This window comes from Phocoena phocoena, chromosome 6 (assembly GCF_963924675.1).
Source record: "Phocoena phocoena chromosome 6, mPhoPho1.1, whole genome shotgun sequence".
NCBI lineage: Eukaryota > Metazoa > Chordata > Mammalia > Artiodactyla > Phocoenidae > Phocoena > Phocoena phocoena.
The window spans coordinates 108311879-108333568 of record NC_089224.1 but is presented as its reverse complement, the minus strand read 5'-3'; the positions used below and the strand labels follow the sequence as shown (position 1 = coordinate 108333568).

The following is a 21690-nucleotide window of genomic DNA, read 5'->3' as shown; positions in this document are numbered from 1 at the left end:
GAATCCATCAAGTAAAAGACTCCTACTTTTCAGCACCCAAACAGCTAACACAGGTGAAGCAGGCCAGATGCCAAGCCAATCTGTCAGCCCAACAAGACATTGAGGTACTCCACTGACATTTAAACTCTACACTTTAGAGCCAGCATTGGTTGAAATAGTAAGGGCCTGTCATGGAGGTCAGAGAGCACAGACTAAAGTCTTAAAAATATCAGTACATCACTGGAGACACAACCTCGATTGCAGAGCATTCCGTACAAGTTTTTAAATTAAATGTAAAGACACATTACAAGCTACTGTCCTCTCTGCCCCAATTCATGCAGTTAAGTTCCCCTCGTAAGCAGAGTATGGCACAGCTTTGGAAGAGGATGTCTCAAGAGAAATGAGCTACACAGCCACTATTTGCTCTTTTCTTTTTAGATGTCCTTGTACCAAAGGCGCTTTGAGCCATTCACCTGGCACTTCCCAAAACATACTTGCCTAAGGGCCAGCCCAAGAACTCTTGGAGTTGCAAACAAAGCACACTACTTTGTAGCCATCTTCCAGTACACTAAGTTTGCCCCTTCTGCCTTCTCACAGCCTAGCACTCCTTCAGATTTACGGCCACAGCGGAAGCTAAAGGGTTGTCTCAATAACTGGGAAGAAATTACCTTTAGGGGCTCCTATCTTTTGACCACATTCCCCAAAATAAACATTGTAGTTTGATTAAATAACCTAACAGTGCCATGACCTCACCAGCACATTAAAAACCAGTTTTGGTAAGCTGTCACTCTGTGAAACAAAAATCACAGGCTTACTTCTTGAGTATTACTTCAAGTGACTTGTTTTTTTTCCATAGTGAAAAGTCCCTTAAATGCCGACTTCAAAATCAAAATACAGAATCCCCTCACGAATCTACTACATTCCAAATAACGGTAATTTGTCCATGACTTCCAAACATACCTTTCCACATAGACGTACCTATGATCTGAAGCACAGCTCTCCCCATTTCCCAGTCACTACGAACGGAAATAACAAGACCAAAAAACAAAGCAAAAACTAGCTTATCGTCTAAATTCAAAAGCAAGTACTAACATTTCTCTGTAAAACAAGGAGAATGACCCCAGCCAAAACAATCTTTATGTTCCTTTATTGGAGCAAGATTCCTGACCAGTATACAGTGATGTATTTGCTACAGAGACCTGTGCAGAAATTACATACTATCCATCTAGACAGGTTTTCGTTACACTTTGCCTACTGATGGAATAGTTCCATTTATAAAGTTTTTATACATCAAAAAGCTTTGAATTTGACCTGGCGGTCCATTAATTCATCTCTGAAAAAGCTAAGTGGCATTTAACTTTAGCTACTATACTTTACAGCATTAAAAAGCTTACGCATTTAGGTAGCTTCTCAAAATGTGATTCATGCACAATGGCATTTAGCAGACAGCAGAGTCCATCATCTCCCCCAGATTCACACAGACAGGTCTCACTTGAGAGCTATATGCTAAAAGAGCTGGTACTTTGAGACAAAAGTACTCCTAACCTGAGTTTCTTACCACCAATACGGACTTCTTACTCTGAAAGCCTGTCTTCTCGGCCACGTTTTACAGTGCCGGCGAAGACATGCCAACAATCGTCCTGTGTATTAACTCAGCAGTAGAGCACCAGGTCTGTCTGATGGTGGTGGCAGGCACTATTATATCCAGGTAAATAAAAGCCCATATTTTGAAATGCCAATTTGAGATACAAATCAAGGGTACAACATATTCAGAACTGAGTTTTCAGCAATCTGATATCCCAAATGATGTGAAAAATTTCAGAAACTGATGTCAAATTGTACCCATATGGGTTCCCAGCTATGGAGACATTAATACATTGATTCAAATCCCTTTACTCAATCAACATAGCCCTGAGGTCATCCTGCAAAGTGCATATCAAAAAATACGAAGTTAAGGTGACAAAGTTTGACAGTAACATACAAGTCAAACTTGGAAAGTCATATTAAGTATATCTGTTCTGAGAGAAAAGCATCAAATCCTTTGTGTACACATTTAGTTTTATTGTAACAAAGCAACTTGTACACTTTTAACGTTTAAAACTGAGCATCATCTTTCCTTTCCAGTGAAACAAAAAGAAAAATTTAAAAATAAACAGGAACAAAATTACAATAGAGAATGTCAATTGCAAATAAGATCCTACAGGTTCTGCTGATTCTCCCATCGAGTGGCAGGGCTCAAGTCATCATTAGGAGAGAATTTTATTTTAAAAGTGTCATCTTAAACTGCAAGGATGTCCGTTAAACATCACAATTAAACATGCCAAAGGAGAAGCCATGTTGTCAAAATGCCCACTTAACCCACCCAAACATCTCAAACCCACCCTTTGCTGACCTTCTATAACCCCATTTTTTTAAGTTTTTTTTTTCTTTTTTTAAACAAGAGAAAGTAGACAGATACATGTTGGTAAATGCTAACTGTCCATATTCACATAGAGACACAGTGTAATCTCTGAGCCCAATATACAGAGAAAGGAGGAAAAAAGCTAGAATTCTATGCACTACTACACAGGGGCCTAGCACCCTCCAGCTTCCAGCAGAGCTAAGGGAGCAGAAGGTTTTTCTTTTTTCCCACAGAGCATGATGGTGTTGATTCCATAAAGTTTTTGTTGAGACAGGAAGGGATAAAAATGAATTTGGAACAGAAAGGGGTAGAGATTCTTTTCCCACTGAATTCTGCTCAAGGTATTTCCCCCCAAAATAAGTTGTGAGCCATGGTATAAAGGAGAAAAGAGACCTCAAAAACAGGGCAACTGAGCACAAGAGGAGAAGGAGAAAAAAAAAAAAAAAAAAAAAAAAGACTGCAACTTGCTCCCAGGGACTGGAGAAAATTAAAAAAGGAAGGTTGGAATCCATCAGTGTTCCATTAGTCATCTTCTCCTTCATCTTCCTGTAAGAAAAAAAAAGCAGGCAGTTAATCTTTAGGGTTAATTCTAAGGCCAGTCCCCAATATTCATATGGACCATGATGGACTCCACAGAACATGACATGCCAAGGGAAATTAATTTTAGGAACCTCTACCGTGGTCCCTTTGTATGTGCGAAGGATGGTTCAGAACCCTCTCCACATACAAAAATCCTCGGGGGGGGATGACAACGACGACGACTTCCCTGGCAGTCCAGTGGTTAAGACTCCATGCCCACTGTAGGGAGTACAGGTTTGATCCCCAGCAGGGGAACTAAGATCCCGCATGCCGCTCAGCATGGCCAATAAATAAAGACATAAAAATTTTTAAAAATTAAAAAAAATCCTCAGGATGCTCAAGTCCCTTAAATAAAATGGCACAGTACTTGCATGCAACCTACCCACATCCTGCCATATACTTTTAAAATTGTCTCAGATTACTTATAATAACCAATACAATGTAAATAGTTGTAAATACAATGTAAATAGTCGCCAGCACTTGACAAATTCAAATTCTGCTTTTTGGAACTTTCTGGAATTAAAAAATCTGTTGGTTGAATCTGAAGAATGGGAACCCACAGATACGAAGGTCAAACTATACATCAGGGCTTCCCTGGTGGCGCAGTGGTTGAGAGTCCGCCTGCCGATGCAGGGGAGCCCCAGTCTGGGAAGATCCCACATGCCACAGAGCGGCTGGGCCCATGAGCCATGGCCGCTGAGCCTGTGCATCTGGAGCCTGTGCCCTGCAACAGGAGAGGCCACAACAGTGAGAGGCCCACACACTGCCAAAAAAAAAAAAAAAAAAAAACACAAAAACAAACAAACTATACATCAGTCTTCATCAATTCTTTTTTTTTTTCCCCAGGGCAACGCAGCTTACAGATTTTACTTCCCCGACCAGGGACAGGAGCTGGGACTCAGCAGGGAAAGCACCCGAGTCCTAACCACTGGACCACCAGGGAGCTCCCCAATCTGCATCCCCATCTGATTCTTGACTAAAAGACTCAGTGATGTTTCAGACAAATTAACTTTTCAGAAGTAACCAAATCAGACATCTTTCAGACCAAGTAATACAAACCAAAACTCACTCTATCCCAATATGATTGTAAGAATTTTACAGTTTGTCCAAAACATGCGTATTTTTGTTATTTGGGAGATTTCTCAGAATCTGAGCAGCTGCACAGTCCACAGCCCTTTCCTTAAGTACTGGCTAGGGAATGACATAATTGAACGGTTATAAGTGCTAGCCACAAAAGCAGAACTAATTGAATCACTGATACAATGAGCTTATCAAAATTTTCAACCTTGGACAAAACAGCCTATCTTTTCTACAAGTCTTCCCACAATTTGTTGAGTCAGTTCCACTATACAATATAAATAATTTCCAAAGTAACATGGTGAATTCTTTGAAGATTTTCTTTTTGGATTTAACCAAATCTTTTTACCTCTCCTTCCTCCCCCTCATCATCATCTTCATCTTCTTCACCTTCATCCTCATCCCCTTCTTCATCAATATCTTCCAATCCTTCTTCCTCTTCATCATCATCATCATCTTCTTCTCCTTCCCCTTCCTCATCATCCATGTCTGGAACCTAGGGAAAAAAACACACACAAAAAACCAAGAGTCACCTCAAGAACTCATTTCCAAACAAATGAAACAAGTGCAACCTTGAAAAGAACACTCTCAACTCACCAAGTAGTACTGTAATGGATTTGGCCAAATATCATCTTTGATGACCTCTCCTAACTCATCTGCACCTGCATCAGAATGATCAGTAAACCAGGTGAAGAAGCTTTCTGGTTCCTCATGCTGTCTCTTCCTGCTGGCTTTATTCTGAGTTTGACTTGAACGTTTTGTCAAATCCTAAATGAAGATGGAAGAACTTTTGACACAGGCTCACTACACCTTAAATACCTATAATTTAAAGAAGGTTTTAACCCAAAAGCAGAGCAAAAACTGGATGTTACATTATCTACACTATTATTCTTATCTAAAAAAAGTTACAAAAAGTACAGCTAATAAAGAGAAAGAGAAGCCCAAGAATTTTAGGTCTACAAAGAACGCTGTCAAATTTGTATATCAAGCTTTTCTTGAAAGTTACCATCTAGACTTGGCTTTTTTTTTAAACAAAATTAGTTCCACTTCAACAACCAGTATCTTAACACAGTATAATTTAAAATATATTTACTACTTAAACACAGAGAGGGCTTCCCTGGTGGCACAGTGGTTAAGAATCCGCCTGCCAATGCAGGGGACACGGGTTTGAGCCCGGCGCCGGGAAGATCCAACAGGCTGCGGAAGCAACTAAGCCCACGCGCCACAACTACTGAACCCGCGCTCTGCAACAAGAGAAGCCACCGCAATGAGAAGCCCGCGCACCACAACGAAGAGTAGCCCCCACTTGCCGCAACTAGAGAAAGCCCGCGCGCAGCAACGAAGACCCAACGCAGACAGAAATAGGTTTTGGGAAACCACACGTTACCAATGTAGAAACCAAAATGATTTAGTCCACCTCAACAAAAACTTGCTCTATAATTTATAAGACCACAAGCTACTGTATTTGGCTTTAACGAAATAGACATTTTTATATTTTAAGGATCTGCATTTAACACATCACAAAAACACCAAATATTTAATTAAATGGTTCAACTAGATCAAACTAGAGAAAATATCAATGCCCAACAATCCCTCAAATACCTTTCCGGATTTCCATTTGATTTCAGTGGACTTTGAAGATGGATCACCACTCTCATTCAGATGAAATTCTTTGGAGAGAACTTTATTTTCAAAGTAAGGGTTTTCATCAAAATACTACAATAAACAGAGAATTAGAAATCAATACAAAAGAGCCCTTCTAACCAATACTCAAGTTGATTTCCATAGTGACAAACAAGTTACTGATACTTACAAAATCTATTCTGTAACCTGATTTAATATCTTCAAATTCTGTCACTTCAACTCTTGTCAAATAATGCAGCGCCTCTTCATCCTCCTCCCCAAGCAGTGCAGACACTAGATCAGTAAATAGGCCAAATGATTATTAAACAAACATTAACAAACAACTCAAGCAATCCCTTTTAAAATTTCCCGAATTTGGTTTCATAAATCCATTGTAAACTGAAAACCAAATGGCTCAGTGTCAGAGCTGTCACTTTCTTTTAATCAAGTAATTAAACAGAATCCCAAATTAGAATAGGATCTCTTCTAAATAGAAAGCATGAATTGCAAGCCTCTCCCCGTTTCAACCTCTGCATGTAATCAACATGGTGGACCAGGTCCTCAACCAAGGTCCCTCCACTCTCTAACAAGTGGACACCCCACACCCTCTAATAATGCTTTGCCGCAACATACCTTGTGGATGGTTAACAAATGTTGTTACCCAAAAATTTGGGATTTTGGCGATCAATTCCGACCTCTTCTGAAAAAACGGTTGGCGGAGTTTGTTATATTTCTGTTCTACTTTCAAAATCTCCTCACTGGCTTGTTCGTTAAGTCTGAAGCAAATGAAAAGACATGTTGACGAGGACGGTACTTAGCAAATACAAAAATTGCTGAGATTACAGAATATTTACTCTTATTAGCTTTAGAACAATGCAAAGTACGCATTTATAAAAACCAAATCACCTAGATTTTTGTAGCCAGAGACCCAAGTCAAAATTGAGATGGCCATTTGATCAGCTTTACCAATAGGCACTGGACAATTGACAGTCCTGACGGTGCCCAAACAGCATTCTGGTAACTTTGTATATCTATCTACTCTGTTACCAGGCCAACTTCGATTGTTTCCCTCAGGCAGATCAAGAAGAAAAAAAAAAAGCTGCCAACGGAGTAACAAAGTTATAAGGCAGGTCAGAGCAACAATGATGCCATACTACTAAACTATCACAAGTGCACACAAGGCAGCTCAGACAACTTGTAGGCTACGAAAGCAAACCCTGTCTTTACAAGGTCAATGTATTTTAATCAGAAACTTTTTGGTGACTGTAAAATGTTTCACAGGAAAATAACACTGAATCCTCATACTGAGATTTCCAACTAAGTTATAATCATCTCCACTTGGCCAGTAGATACAGATGTATTTGGCCACAGTTTCAATATTTACCAAACCATAAGATGCATGTCAGAAAACTTCAAAGCAAATTGAGAAAAACTTTACCTGTCTATTTCATTTTGTACTTCATCAATATGTTCAATTGCTTCTTGCTGTTCTTTTTCTGCAAGAAAAAGGTGCGTGAGACTCAATACTAATTTGAAAATAAATTTAACTGCTTTTCCTTCCTGACGTTAACAGTCTGTGATGTTATATCAATAAAGCTGTTTAAAAAAAAAAACTTGCCTACTACTACAAGGCATGCTTTCCACGTGTTCATGTGTATAGTTGACAAATTACTTTTCAATTAAGACTATTCACAAATCATGCTGTTAGACTAGTCAAAATGTTTGACTGTAACGCTTTTACGAGTTCTATTACAAGACCAATTAAAGTTTCTATAATGAGATAATAAACACTATTCAGAAATCCTTAAGTTCTCTTTAAAAAATTACATTATAAGCCTGCAACAGAGTAGCACCAGCTATTAACTAGAATACGGAAACTAACCCATGACACTAACAAAAATTAGGACACCACCTATCTCCACGGTGAAACCCTCTTTTACACGAAGTTGAAAATATTGCTCAGTATTGATTACTATTAAGACATCAGACACGCCTACAAAGACAGGGAAGGCCCTGGGAACTACCTCACCACCGTAAACACTCGACTTTACCTTCTAAGAATATGAACCCCCGGATTCGAATCCGACCTTTCTCGCCCCTCCAACCCAATTTCAGGCGGGCTGATCTCAGAGGCGGCCCCGCACGACTTTGGAGCACACTTACAGGGAGCAAGCATGCAGTCAGAAACTATGGGCCAAAGAACGGAGAGGAGGAAAAGGGGGTGTGCTACGGGAAAGGTACCCTTTTGTCCGGTAAAGACCACAAAACCTACAAAGCTAAGGGGGCGTGAAGGGGCCAGATCGCGCGGTTCATTTCCGGCAACCAACCCGGGTGGTGCAGCCCCCCTGCCGAGAAAGCCTTTACGGAAAAGGCCAGTAGGTTTGCTCCGAGCCATTGTAAAGACCCTCCGACGCCTCGGTCGCCGCGCCAGGTTTCTCAGCGCGCTGCCGCGACGAGGTGGCCACCCCACGTGGGGGCTGCCCGGGGCCAGCCAGAGCATCCTCCGAGCAGCCCGGGCCGCGGCGCGGCCGCGTGCTTCCCCGCGCCCCCAACCCCGCCCCAGCTCGAGGCAGAGGACCGCGCCGGGGCCGGCATCCGGGTGGGAGTGTGGGGGCGCCGCCCGCGGGCCGGGCGCGAAGGGGGAGCCGCGCGGAGGCCCGGGCGCGGGGCCGCGTCCGGCCGCACCATGTGGCGGCGACGGCGGCTGATGGGAGCGAGGCATCATGGCGGAGCACAATAAAGAGAGGCTTCTCGGGAGGGAGGGAGGGGGAGGAGAGCGAGGGAGGGGGGAGAGGAAGGGGGGGGTCTCCTCCGCCCGCGCCGAGCAGGCCGCAGCGCCCCCGCCTCGCAGCGCCGTCCGCCGCCGCGGCGCCACCCGGCCCCGGCCCCGCGCGCACAAAAAAGGGCGCCGAGGCGCGCGCCGACCCGTCCACCCGGCGCCCCCCGCGCGCCTCGAGCCCCGCCGGCGGCCTGCGGCCGGGCGGGTGGCGAAGATGGCGGCGCGGGCCGGCCCCCGCCTCGCCTGCTCCTCACCTGAGGTCTCGTCGGCCCCGTCGTGGTTGGAGTTGAGCTCCTTTTTACTGACTTTGGCCGCCGGCGCCGACATGGTGCTGCTCCGCGGTCGGGGGGGGAGCGGGGAGGGGGAGAGAAGGGAAGGCGAAGGGGGCGGGCAGCGGCTTCCCCTCACGCCACACGCGCGGGCGCTCGCTCGGTCCGGCCGCCTCCTCCCGGCGCTCGCTCGCTTTCCCTCCCCCTGGCTCGCGCGCTCTGCCCTCGCTGCCTGACGACGAGGGAGGGGCTGGGGTTGCGTGCCGGGCCCCGGCCCGGGCTCCTGCTTACGGAGGGGAGGCGGCGGCGGGCGGGCAGGCTGCTCTGCTCCCTCACTCACGCTCCGCGCTCCAGCTAGCTGCTCGATCTCCCCGAGCCGCCTCCTCCTCCACCTCCTCCTCACGGCGAGGGGCGGGCGGCAGGGCGCAGGCGCGCCAGGCCCCGCGCGCACGCCCCGCCTCCGGCCAGAGAGGCTCGCGCCGCCTCACCATAGGCTAGGGCGCCAGGACCAGCGGGCGGAGCCGCGGCGAGGAGACACAGGGCCTGGCGAAGAGGCGGGAGGAAGGAACGCCGCGACGTACGGGGACTGCCCCCCGCGCCGCGCTCCCCTCCCCCGCTTTCCCCTTCTCCAGCCCGACCCGGGACTTTTGCGCGCTACGGGCGCGCGGCGCCCCGAGGGGCGGGGCCTCGCCAGGCTGCGCGCAGGCTCCCAGGCGGGTGCGTCACGTGGTGGCGGAGCGGCTTCCCCTGTCTGCCGGGTGGCGCGGGGGAGAGGGGTGTCTGCAGCCCCCCGAAAGCGCAGGCCTCGTAGTAGCCTGGCTTCAGAGCACTGGAGCCCAGATATATATCCACCCCGGGTTCTGCACTCTGGGACACTACTGGGGCGCCCCTCTTCGTGGGGGAAGGAAGGCGCCACCTCCATCCTATTTCCCAGAGAGGGAAGCTGCCTTCGGAGTCAGGCTTGTTTGCAAAGCCCGAAGCTGCCCAGTCCACTCACAGGCAGGGGCTTTTCCTGCCTCTTAGTCCAAGCTCTGCCCAGCAGGCTGTGTGCACTTGGGCAAGTCATTTTCCCTCTGTGGGCCTATTTGTTATGAAATTACAAAATTCAAGAAAGGCTGACAAACGGAACGTTGTGTTAAGTGGTGATGTTTAAGCAGGGCCACGCTAAAGTGGAAGTCCTCTGAAGGCAAGGAGGTGCCACATTCATCCGCGGGTGCTTTTGACCCAATTCAGTGCCTAATTCAAGGAGCTTGCAAGAATCCGTACAGAGTGCTAAGCGCCACTCCCAGCAACTGCGCCTGCATCGCACAACTGCAAGATGGAGTCGGCTGTGTTAATTTCGTTTCGCTACGTCAGAGAACAAGGCCTGCTTTAGAAGCCAAGTCTTGAAACAGGAAGGCCAAGGCATTTCTGTTTAAACTATGCTTTCCAGGTAATGCAAATGTACCACTAACTGCTCTACTCCCTCCTGCAGGGCCCCAAGACATGGACATAAAAAGTCTGAAATCTCTCCTTGGGTGTTTATAACCAAAACCAGGGGTTGGATTATTTGCCTTCCAGGACTCACATGTTACTATCAGTTCTTAAAGCTCAAGCAGTGTCTTTCATGTTCAAGATAATCCATTGGTGGGTGATCGATAAATGTTAAGTGGCAGACAGTCCATGGGAAGAGAATACAAATGTCTTCTTGGGGCTTTCCCCAAAACCCAGAAGTTAATCTTTCTCCTCCAAACCTTATTATTCTCAATTGAGTCCAGCTCAATCCATACCCATCCCAATTGGACAGGATTTTTAAGGGAAGAATTATTAGCACCAATGAGAAGCTGGGAAATGTTTGACAACCAGCTCCCAGAAGAGAAAAAAACACACCAAAAACCCTGATTTGTAGCATTTGCTGATTTCAGTGGTGTATAAATACTCCTACCATGGCAAATTTCCTGCTACCACCTTTTTTTTTTTTTTTTTTTTTTTTCGGTGCGCGGGCCTCTCACTGTTGTGGCCTCTCCCGTTGCGGAGCACAGGCTCCGGACGCGCAAGCTCAGCGGCCATGGCTCACGGGCCCAGCCACTCCGCGGCATGTGGGATCTTCTCGGACCGGGGCACGAACCCGTGTCCCCTGCATCGGCAGGCGGACTCTCAACCTCTGCGCCACCAGGGAAGCCCTCCTGCTACCACTTTGATGTCACTGAACAGAGATAGAAAGAAATACCAGGCTCCAACTTCCCTGGTGGCGCAGTGGTTAAGGATCTGCCTGCTAATGCAGGGGACACAGGTTCCAGCCCTGGTCCCGGAAGATCCCACATGCTGCGGAGCAACTAAGCCCATGCGCCACAACTACTGAGCCTGTGCTCTAGAGCCCGTGAGCCACAACTACTGAGCCTGCGTGCCACAACTACTGAAGCCCATGTGCCTAGAACCTGTGCTCCGCAACAAGAGAAGCCACTGCAATGAGAAGCCCGTGCACTTCAACAAAGAGTAGCTCCCTGGGCTTCCCCTGGTGGCGCAGTGGTTGAGAGTCCGTCTGCCGATGCAGGGGACGCGGGTTCGTGCCCCGGTCCGAGAAGATCCCACATGCCGCGGATCGGCTGGGCCTGTGAGCTATGGCCGCTGAGCCTGCGCGTCTGGAAACTGTGCTCCGCAACGAGAGGCCACAATAGTGAGAGGCCCGCGTACCACAAAAAAAAAAGAGTAGCTTCTGCTCGCTGCAACTAGAGAAAAGCCTGTGTGTAGCAACAAAGATCCAGTGCAGCCAAAAATAAACAAATAAAATTTTAAAAAACAAACAAAAATACCAGGCTCCAGTGCACTGCTGAAGCATGTAGCATGGGCCACAGGCTGTGATAAATACACGCATTTCCTTCTCTTTCAGTCCTCACAAAATACAAGACAGGTATTAATATTCTCATTTCACAGATAAACTCGACTTTTTTTGATACAGGTGGCAGGACCAAGGCTAATGGATAACAAAGCTCCTGCCCTAAGGACAGAGTTTTTCCACTTTTTTGACATGAATTACAGTAAGAGGTACATTTGACGTTAGGGCCCAGTACACACCTACACACAAAACAATGCTTACCCTCACTGAGTGTGATGACTCTTAATCTTCTATTTTCTTTAAATGCAGGTAACTCTCCACTAAAATGATTTCATGACCCACAAATGGGATGAAACGGTCTGAAAAACACTGTGCTGAAGGCTGCTTTCATACACAAAACAAAGCCTGCTCACCGGTTGGTACCAGTGACCCAGAGCATCTCCTAAGTGACTGATCTACCAGTGTTTCCCATGTATCTGCAGGGGCTGCAGGGAGCCTTCTAATGCCTTCTGGTTAGGCAATGGGCTTCAAGGCTCCCACCCCAGCCCTTAGGACCATCCTGTTCTTCCAGACCTTTCCCACAGCACTTTTCAAGATGAATTCAAGGAGCACACACTAGGAAGTGGAAGAGAAAGAGAAAGCGAAAACGCCAAGTTTCAGTAAACAAGGGAGTGGCATGGACACACTAAGAGATAATTCACCCACTGAATTATTCTCTGTGGGCTCTCTCCCCTCCAACCTTAGGAGCTCTGCATTCTCTCCTTGGCCTCTCACCTCACTCTCAGAATTCCTCTCCCTTCTCCTTCCCAGCTTCCTTTGAAGGAGGAGAATCCCACAGCTTAAAGATTGGAACAGAGATGCTGGCATTCCCTGAAATGCAGCAGTGTCCCAGGATGAACCACCTTGGAGGGACTGTGGTTGCACCCTGCCGTCCCTTCTGGTACTGTTAATTCTCCCAAGAAGCTAAACAGAAGGCGACCAGAAGGACTCATCCACATTTTGCTGCTCACAAGTGGGAAAGAGTTTACTATCCGTCTCAAGAGCAGTGGTGATGAGCCAATTGCTGTCTTGTGTTTCACTTCCACTTAAGCCTCACAGCAAGCCTAACAGATACTATTGAGCCCATTTTACAGAAGAGGAGAGAAGCACAGGTTATGTCACTTTCCCAACGAGGTCACACAGCTGGATGCAGCCAGGTTTCGAGCCCTGTCCAGCTTTACCACATCGGGACATCGGCTGGGCAGGAGGTCTTTGCACCTCATTTGGAAGGGGATGGACTGAGACCCATTAAACGTAAACTTTCCACATCACCCAACAGATCCACAGGAGCTCTGCAATGAGGGCTCCTCATCCACTGCTCCTTCCACAAGCAAATGTGGACCTCAGCCAAGTGAGCAAATTAGGAAGATTCGTGGACTCCAAGCCCCTCCCCTCTATGCTGAGCCAGCTGGCTGTCACTTCCTGGGGCAATGCTGTCCTGCCTTCCAGGACCTATCCAAACTCACCCTCACCCCCTCCAGCTGCCCCCCTGCCGCGAAGGCCCCACCACACCCGCGATCTATCCGGGAGGCCTAATCACTAGAACAATGCACTTTGTGCTCAACTCCAAGCTGTGTGTGTGCAAAACACAGCCCTCACCTCCAAGTTAAGTGTTAATGGGGGGGTGGGGCAGACATGAAACCAACAATTAGAATGTACAGGCCAGGCTGGGGTGACTCTGGGTGCTGCAAGGGCAGAAGGGGGCTCCTAACACACAGCAGCTGTCGCTCAAAGGAGAATACCTGCAAGGAGTGACTTTCCAGCAGGAAGCTGCAGAACGAGTAGGCATGCACATGTAGGGAGAGAAGAGCGATCCAGGCAGAGGACAGACAGGCTTCCAGGCCCCGAGGTGAAAGAATGGAGCCCCAGGAGGTGAAGAGAGGTTAAAGGTGCTGGAGGGAGCCTGAACCAGGAGAGGTCGGCAAGGACCGGGTGGGCAGTGCCCCGGAAGTCTCTTAGTCAGTACCTCGAGGGCAATGGGAAGGCTAGGAAGGGTTTTAAGCCAGGGAGTCACATGATTGGCTTTGCTCTGCCTGGAAGGGAGGAGGAAGCCGGAAGCAAGAGGCGGAGGAGGGGGCAGTAATCCGGGCCAGAGTTATGGGCGGGCAGCAACAGCAGGAAAGAGGTGGACGGATATGAGGTGTTGAGGAACCACCAGGACTCAGGGATCTGATGGCACGTGGAGGAGAGGAGAGGGGTCACCCGTGTTTCCCCCAGCCTCAGGCTGGCTACTGGTGTCACTTGACCAAGACAAAAGGAACGAGTTTGGGGGCTGGGAGCGTAGGTGTGGGGTTGGGGCCAGGACCGAGCTCACGCGTGCTCCAGGCCTCCCACTTTCACCCCTTCTGCTTCTTCCTTCACATACACCTAATCCATGCACCCCATGCTTAAAACCCTTCAGGGGAATTTGCAGTCATCTCAAAAAGTGGGGCAAAAAAAAAGAAGAAATCACCTAGAAGTCAATCCTTGCAAATCCTTTAAATCTCCAATAAAACGTAGTGTCCGGACGTACCTTCCTTCGGCAAGTTCAGAGAAGCAGACTTTTCCTCTGGTCTGGAGGCGGGAGTCCGTCTCGGTTTCTTCGGTTTCTTTGCTTGGGGTGGAAGTGAAGACTGGTGTTTGGGGGCCATGCTGGGAGAAAAGCCAAGAACCCACCCAAGGGAAAAAGCTCGTACCAGGAGCTCTGAGAACTAAGGCTGCCCCAGGTGACAAGAGGTTTAAATATACTCGAGCCGCCTGGAGGGGATATTTACGTGACAGTGGGACACACCCATTCCCCCTCCCCCAGCCTCAACCTCCTACCCACCCTCCAATCAAGATCAACTTCTTTTACTTGCTCTTTGCTTTTCTCTCTAAGGGCTTTCTCGGCAGTGGGGTGGGGGGGGGGGGGGGAGGTGTTTTCCTTGGGCGGGGAGCAGTTCTGTGCTTTCCGGGACCCTCCTGGTCTTGACTTGAAGCACCAGTGGCCCATCCCCCAGTCCTGTCTCAAATATTCTCTGTAGGCAGCACTGCCCACATTGAGAACTGTACCCTTCTTTTTTTCCTCTGGCCTCCTAGAAGATTTAAACGTGCTCTTGTCTCACCTCAGCCTGGAACATTCTTCAGTCTCCCCACTCCCACCGCCTTGTCTGGCTAACTCCTTCCCAACCTCCACGTCTCAGCTTGGAGGGATAAATGAATGTTAAAATAAAGGAATCCAGGACTTCCCTGGTGGTCCAGTGGCTAAGGCTCCGCGCTCCCAATGCAGGGGGCCTGGGTTCGATCCCTGGTCAGGGAACTAGATCCCACATGCCGCAACTAAAAGATCCCGCATGCAGCAACTAAAGATCTTCCGCTGCGCCCTGCAACGAAGATCCTGAAACTAAGGCCCAGCACAGCCAAATGAAAAATAAAAGAATCCCAGTCGAGTATTAGAAAGCAAAAGGAAAAGCAGGTACCCGTGAGAGGACTTGGGACAGCCGTTCATTCTTCTCTCATTTCAGGTACGATTAGAAGGTTAAGAGTTTGAAGAACCTGTAGAAGGCATGTTGTCTGGGTGGGGGGGGGTCCCAAAACCCAATGCGTGTCAGGTAACAACTATGAGTAAGGCAAGCAACTGGAATTCACAACAGCTGGAGGAAGGTAGGTTGGTATAACCACTCTGGAAAACGGGTGCCGGCTCTATCAAAGCAGAGCCTGGGCTGAGTAACTCTTACCCAGCAGTTCTACTCCCGCCAACATGCTCAACGGAAATGCATACCTGTGTGCGCCAATATGTGTGATAAATGTGTACAAGAATGTCCATAGCAGTGAGATTCATACTAGCCAAAATCTGGAAACAATACAGATGTCTACCAACAGCCGAATAAATAGGTTGTGAGATATTTATACAACGGAACATGATAAAACGATGAAAACAAACGAACTACAGCTATGTGCCATCATGTGAATGCAGCCTACAAACATAATGTTGAGTGAAAGACACAAGACACAAAATAGGACAGGCTGTGTGATTGCACTTATATAAATTACAAAAACAGACAAAACTGATCTATGCTGTTATTAGTCTGGAGTGTGGTTACGTTTGCCCTGGGGAGGGACATCATCTGAGGTGGGATTAAGGGCCTAAGTCCTTTCTAGTGATGCCCAGTTTCTGGATCTGGGGTTTGCTATACCAGTGTGTTTGGTTTGTGAACCCCAAGCTGCCATATCTTTGATTCTTCTAAAGAACAGCCAGAGGTATACATTTTGTTTTCAATCTTTTTTTTTGGCGGCTTCAGGTCTTAGTTGCAGCATGCTAGTTGCGGCAGGCGGACTTCTTAGCTGCGGCATGCAAACTCTTAGTTGTGACATGCATGTGGGATCTACTTCCCCGACGAGGGATTGAACCCGGAGCCCCTGCATTGGGAGCACGGAGTCCTACACACTGGACCACCAGAGAAGTCCCAGAGATACACATTTTTATACGAAATCTCTGGATTTTTAAAAGTTAGCAACTAGGGCTTCCCTGGTGGCGCAGTGGTTAAGAATCCGCCTGTCAATGCAGGGGACGTGGGTTTGAGCCCTGGGCCAGGAAGATCCCACATGCCGCGGAGCAACTAAGCCCACGTGCTACAGCTACTGAGCCTGCGCTCTAGAGCCCGCATGCCATAACTACTGAAGCCCATGTGCCTAGAGCCCATGCTCTGCAACAAGAGAAGCCACCGCAATGAGAAGCCCGCGCACTGCCACAAAGAGCAGCCCCCGCTCACTGCAACTAGAGAAAGCCCATGCGCAGCAATGAAGACCCAACGCAGCCAAAAAAAAAAAAAAGTTAGCAACTAATTAAACTTTTTTTTTTTTTTTTTTTTTTGAGGTATGCGGGCCTCTCACTGCAGTGGCCTCTCCCGTTGCGGAGCACAGGCTCCAGACACACAGGCTCAGCGGCCATGGCTCACGGGTCTAGCCGCTCCGCAGCACATGGGATCCTCCTGGACCGGGGCACAAACCCGCGTCTCCTGCATCGGCAGGCGGACCCTTAACCACTGCACCACCAGGGAAGCCTAATTAAACACTTTAAAACATACTTTGTGGACCAAGTAAAGCATGTCATCAGGCCACTTTCAGCCTATGAGCCATGAGGTTACAACCTCTGAGATAGTGCAATGATTTTCCTTTTTTTTTTTCCTGTTTGTTTTCTTTCCATTAATTACCCTCTTAAAATAAACCTAAGGCATAAGTCAGTGATGTCAATACTGATAAAAAGCTGAGCTCTTTCTGGAGGAAGACCGAGCACCACCAACATCTCTTACTCCCTTCCATCCCTCCATTCTCTGACAGCTTTTGAGGGACTTTGGGCTTCTTCTAAGACATTTCGGTTTCACAGCTAGGCAAGCTGAGACCTGAAAGAAGTGATTTACCTAAAGTCACGAGGAGAAAAACTGAGTTAAAACTGGAGCCCCAGTTCTGGGGTCATTTTATCACAAGGATGCACTTTCTAACCAGCCTAAGTGTCAGTCTTTACACCTGTAAAATGGATGATAATAATACCTGCCTCTTTGTTTCAGGATTTTCAATTAAGGACAAAGAGTCATCTTTCTCCTGTTTTTACCAAAGAAACTGTCCAAAACAACAGCATGGAAAACAAAAACAAAAACTCTCTTTTGATGAAACTGGGAGTCAGCTAAACTCCAAAGCACAGAATAGGTGGCTGGATGGGCAAAGCAGTGGAAAAGGAACAGGATGTATGCAGGAAGAGAGGACAGATGCCCTAGCTACAGATTTCTGGGAGTATCAGCAAAGGACACTTCTGGCAGCTGAGGGGCAAACCCTAAATCCCTTGCTTGTAGCAGCCAGAAGGGAGTGTACTGACCGGATGCTGCACCAGCTCAGTTCCTAGAAACAAAGGAGAAGGGGGTCAGTGAGGAGTAGCAAAAGGAACTTCATGAGACCCATACAAATTCCAATTACCTTGAGATTCCCTTTTATCACCCACCAACCTGAGATCCAAAAGTTAAAAACAGCCTACCTGGGAGAAGGCACCTTAAATGGATACAGGCCCTTTGGAGGGCAGTTTAACCATCAGAGTATCTATCAAAAGTGCAAAAGTACATACCCTTGACCCAGAAATTCCCCTTCTATTTTTTATCCTACAGATAAATGAGGTGGCACCTATGCAAAGCAATTCGCTGCAACATCATAAAAGTGAAAGCTTGGAAACAACCTAACAACTTCTTTGGGCTTTGGGTGACCAAAGGGTATAACCTATACAGCAGAATGAGCTGCAACCATTAAATCAAATAGGGAAAAAGAGCCATGGTGAAGTGAAATAAGCAAGGTCCTACTAAGCAGGTAGTATGTCACCATTTGTGTAAAAGGGAGGGTAGAAAAAAAATACATGTTCACTTATTTGCTTGTATACTTGTAACACAGCTCTTAAAGGACTCCTGCGAAGGTGATAACTCAGCCATCCCTGGGGAGGGGACTGGGTGATGAGAAATGAAAGGACAGGGATACAGAGAGATCTTTCACTCTTCACCCTGTTGTACATTTTGAATTTTGAACCTGTGTATATATTACATTAAAACAAAACAAAGATTACCTGAGCTCTAGTACTTAGAATCACTTACATCACATAAGAACAGCACCCACTTGGTACACGTCAGCTTAAATTCAAACATGCAAGACCCCACCTTTCCTTTCCTCCATAGCTTCCAAAAGTTGAACTTCCTGGATTCCCAGAGGTGTTACCAGGCAACTGTGCAACTCTGCTTCATTCCAGAACTGGCTGCAGACAAGGTGGAGGCAAGGCAAATGACCTCCCTCCACTCCACCCAAAAGTTGACAGGATCATGACGTTCCATAACCCTGAGGCCAGGCTCTCTCTGGGAACCAGAATTTTCCAAAACATCCCAAACACCCGTAGCTGTATGAGAGGATTTCAATAGCATTATCCTTTTAAACCTTCCCATCAACCTTTCCAGGACAGTATTATGTCCTTATTTTACAGATGGGAGAATCAAACCAAATGAAAAATTGACGGCCATAGAATCTTGTCCAAAAATCAAAAGGATAGGAATAGAAGACTCAGGATTCAAACTGGTGTCTTTCGGGACTTCCTTGGCTGTCCAGTGGTTAAGACTGTGCTTCCAAAGCAGGGGGCACGGGATCAGTCCCTGGTCAGGGAACTAAGATCCCACATTCTGCGTTTCTTGTCTTAAATGGGTGCCAGGGCCTGAGGGTCATTTGGTACCTCTTTCATTGCCCTCACACTGTTCTCTGGCTCCTTGGTACTTATTAAAAAGTTAATAATAAGGAATTCCCTGGTGGTCCAATGGTTAGGACTCAGCACTTTTACTGTCTGGGGCGGGGACTAGGGGAAGGGGAGGATGGGGTGGTGGTGGGGGGGGGGAAGGGGGGCGGCCGGTTCGATCCCTGGTCAGGGAACTAAGATCCTGCAAGCTGCGTGGCGCGGCCAAAAGTAATAATAATAATCATCTAAAAAAAGTTACACCGGTATCCCACCATCAAGAGGTAGGAGCTACTATTCGCCCCTTGAGGCATGTTGATCCAACACAGACTGAGTACCAAGGAATGACTGAGATCATGGATGAAGTGGATATGAAAGGTGAGGTCTATCCATTTGGCATAGTTGGGATGGCCGACAAAGGGGATTGCCTACAGAAAGGGGAGAGCGTCAAGTTCCAATAGTGTGTCCTGGGCCATAATGCACAGACTATGGCCTACAACATCACACCCCTGCGTAGGGCCCCAGTGGAATGTGTGAATGGTCAGTTTGGCTTCATTAACTATGAAGTAGGAGATAGCAAGAAGCTCTTTTTCCATGTGAAAGAAGTTCAGGATGGCATTGAGCTACAGGCAGGAGATGAGGTGGAATTCTCAGTGATTTTTAACCAGCGCACTGGCAAGTGCAGTGCTTGTAATGTTTGGCGAGTCTGCGAGGGCCCCAAGGCTGTTGCAGCTCCACGACCTGATAGGTTGGTCAATCGCTTGAAGAACATCACCCTGGATGATGCCAGGGCTCCTTGCCTAGTGGTTCTTCGTCAGCCAAGGGGACTAGATAACTCAGTGGGATTTGGTGCCGAAAGAAAGATCTGTTAAGCTGGTGTCATTGACTAACCACATCCACAAAGCACATCATTAATCCACTATGATCAAGTTGGGGGGATTCTGGTGAAGGGTTCTGAATATCTCCCTCTTCATCCCTCCCAAAATCTGTAATACTTATTCTATTGAGCTATTACACCAGTTTTAACACCTTCCTCGTGTTATGTTTAAAAAAATAAATACATTTAAGAAAACCATTTTAAAATTGTGCACGGTTGCAGCCTGGAAAACTTAAGGTGGTGCCTTATAGTATCAATTGTAAGAGCTTTATTTGGTTCATTTTATGCAACTGGTAATTGCAAAATCCACTTCGCCTGTGTAAGTGAAAATGATAGACTGTTACCTTGTTGACCCTATGAAATTCTGCACTTGATACTTAGTATGTACTCTACCTTCATTACTTCTGGCAAGATGTCCTGCCTTAGCACTCAGTTGCATTCTTTTTCCTTTTCTTTTCTGTTCATTATGCTTTCATTCTGAGGACCATATTATGGTAGAATATATTAAAAATTACAAAAATTTGTATAGGCAAACCAATTCTTTAAGTTGTGGCCAAATGTTATTTTTCATATCATTTATAATCTTGTCACAGTCCACTTAATGAAGTTTGGTTAGAGTTCAGTGAAAATTATCTTCCAGGGTAGTTTTTTTTCCCCCCGAAGGGGGGGTAACTTTACCACAATTAGTATATCTGGTACAGAATTTCATGCAAATGAGGTGTGCCAGCAGTGTGATAATTTAAACGTATTTAAACAAAAACAAAAGGATGAATGCACAAACTTGCTGCTGCTTAGATCACTCCAGTTTCTTTTACTGATTTCAAAACAAAACAAAACAAACAAAAAATAATTAAAAAGTTGTGCCTGAGGGCTTCCCTGGTGGCGCAGTGGTTGAGAGTCCGCCTGCCGATGCAGGGGACGCGGGTTCGTGCCCCGGTCCGAGAAGATCCCACATGCCGCGGAGCGGCTGGGCCTGTGAGCCATGGCCGCTGAGCCTGCACGTCCGGAGCCTGTGCTCCGCAACGGGAGAGGCCACAACGGTGAGAGGCCCGCGCACCCCCGCCCCACCCCCCCACAAAAAAAAAGTTGTGCCTGAAAAAAAAAAAAGATAGGAACTACTAACAACACATATATGTCCTATAATATGTATCTGTGTGCAGTTTAAACAGGATTATTGTACAAAGCTGGTTTTTAGTCTAATTTTTTCCATTAACGATTTTTCTTTTTCTTCTTCTTTTTTTTTTTTTTTTTTTTATTGGTTTTTTTGCGGTACGCGGGCCTCTCACTGTTGTGGCCTCTCCCGTTGCAGAGCTCAGGCTCCGGACGCGCAGGCTCAGCGGCCATGGCTCACGGGCCCAGCCGCTCCGCGGCATGTGGGATCTTCCTGGACTGGGGCACGAACCCGTGTCCCCTGCATCGGCAGGCGGACTCTCAACCACTGCGCCACCAGGGAAGTCCAACGATTTTTCTTTATATATACTCCTGTGACAACATTTTTCATTACTATATTGTTTTCTGTTGGGTAAATGTCTTATAATTTATTTAACCAAAACTTGACAATAGAAATTTAAGATGTTCCTACTATTTTGTTATTATAAGCAATGTTGTGATAAACATCCTGGCAACTAAATCTTGACACATATGATTATTTCCTTAGAATACATTCCTAGAACAGCAATTGTTGAGTGGGAAAGTATGTAAAATATTAAGGGTTTGTAACATATTGCCCAATTGTCCAGCTGCTCTCCTGCAGTGTTTGTGTATATTTCACTGAACCCTGCCTCATTCTCTGAAGTTCATATTCAGTAGGTGGAAAATTTTATCTCAGAAAAACAGTTTTTCTTTTCTTTTCTTTTTTTTTTTTTTTGCGGTACGCGGGCCTCTCACTGTTGTGGCCTCTCCCGTTGCGGAGCACAGGCTCCGGACGCGCAGGCTCAGCGGCCATGGCTCATGGGCCTAGCCGCTCCGCGGCATGTGGGATCTTCCCGGACCGGGGCATGAACCCGTGTCCCCTGCATTGGCAGGAGGACTCTCAACCACTGCAC

General features: G+C 47.0%; 1 protein-coding gene and 1 pseudogene across 4 annotated transcripts; one reads left to right on the top strand and one right to left on the bottom strand.

Moving 5' to 3' along the window:
* Nucleotides 1-1104: 1104 nt before the first annotated feature.
* On the bottom strand, nucleotides 1105-14191 carry SET (SET nuclear proto-oncogene). Of its 4 annotated transcripts, XM_065878885.1 has the most exons (9): nucleotides 14074-14191; nucleotides 13034-13036; nucleotides 7098-7155; nucleotides 6293-6435; nucleotides 5850-5953; nucleotides 5639-5752; nucleotides 4634-4804; nucleotides 4386-4532; nucleotides 2903-2926 (listed from the first exon to the last, which is right to left on the bottom strand). In XM_065878885.1, the coding sequence occupies exons 1-9, from the start codon at nucleotides 14189-14191 to the stop codon at nucleotides 2903-2905; spliced, it is 882 nt and encodes a 293-aa protein (XP_065734957.1). The 4 variants fall into 4 exon arrangements, with proteins under 4 accessions (XP_065734959.1, XP_065734957.1, XP_065734958.1 ...); XM_065878887.1 differs by lacking the exons at nucleotides 13034-13036; nucleotides 14074-14191 and adding an exon at nucleotides 8693-8962 and having other exon boundaries at nucleotides 1105-2926; XM_065878886.1 differs by lacking the exon at nucleotides 13034-13036.
* A 4006-nt stretch (nucleotides 14192-18197) lies between these two features.
* Nucleotides 18198-19658, top strand: LOC136125143 (cold shock domain-containing protein E1 pseudogene; annotated as a pseudogene).
* Nucleotides 19659-21690: the final 2032 nt, after the last annotated feature.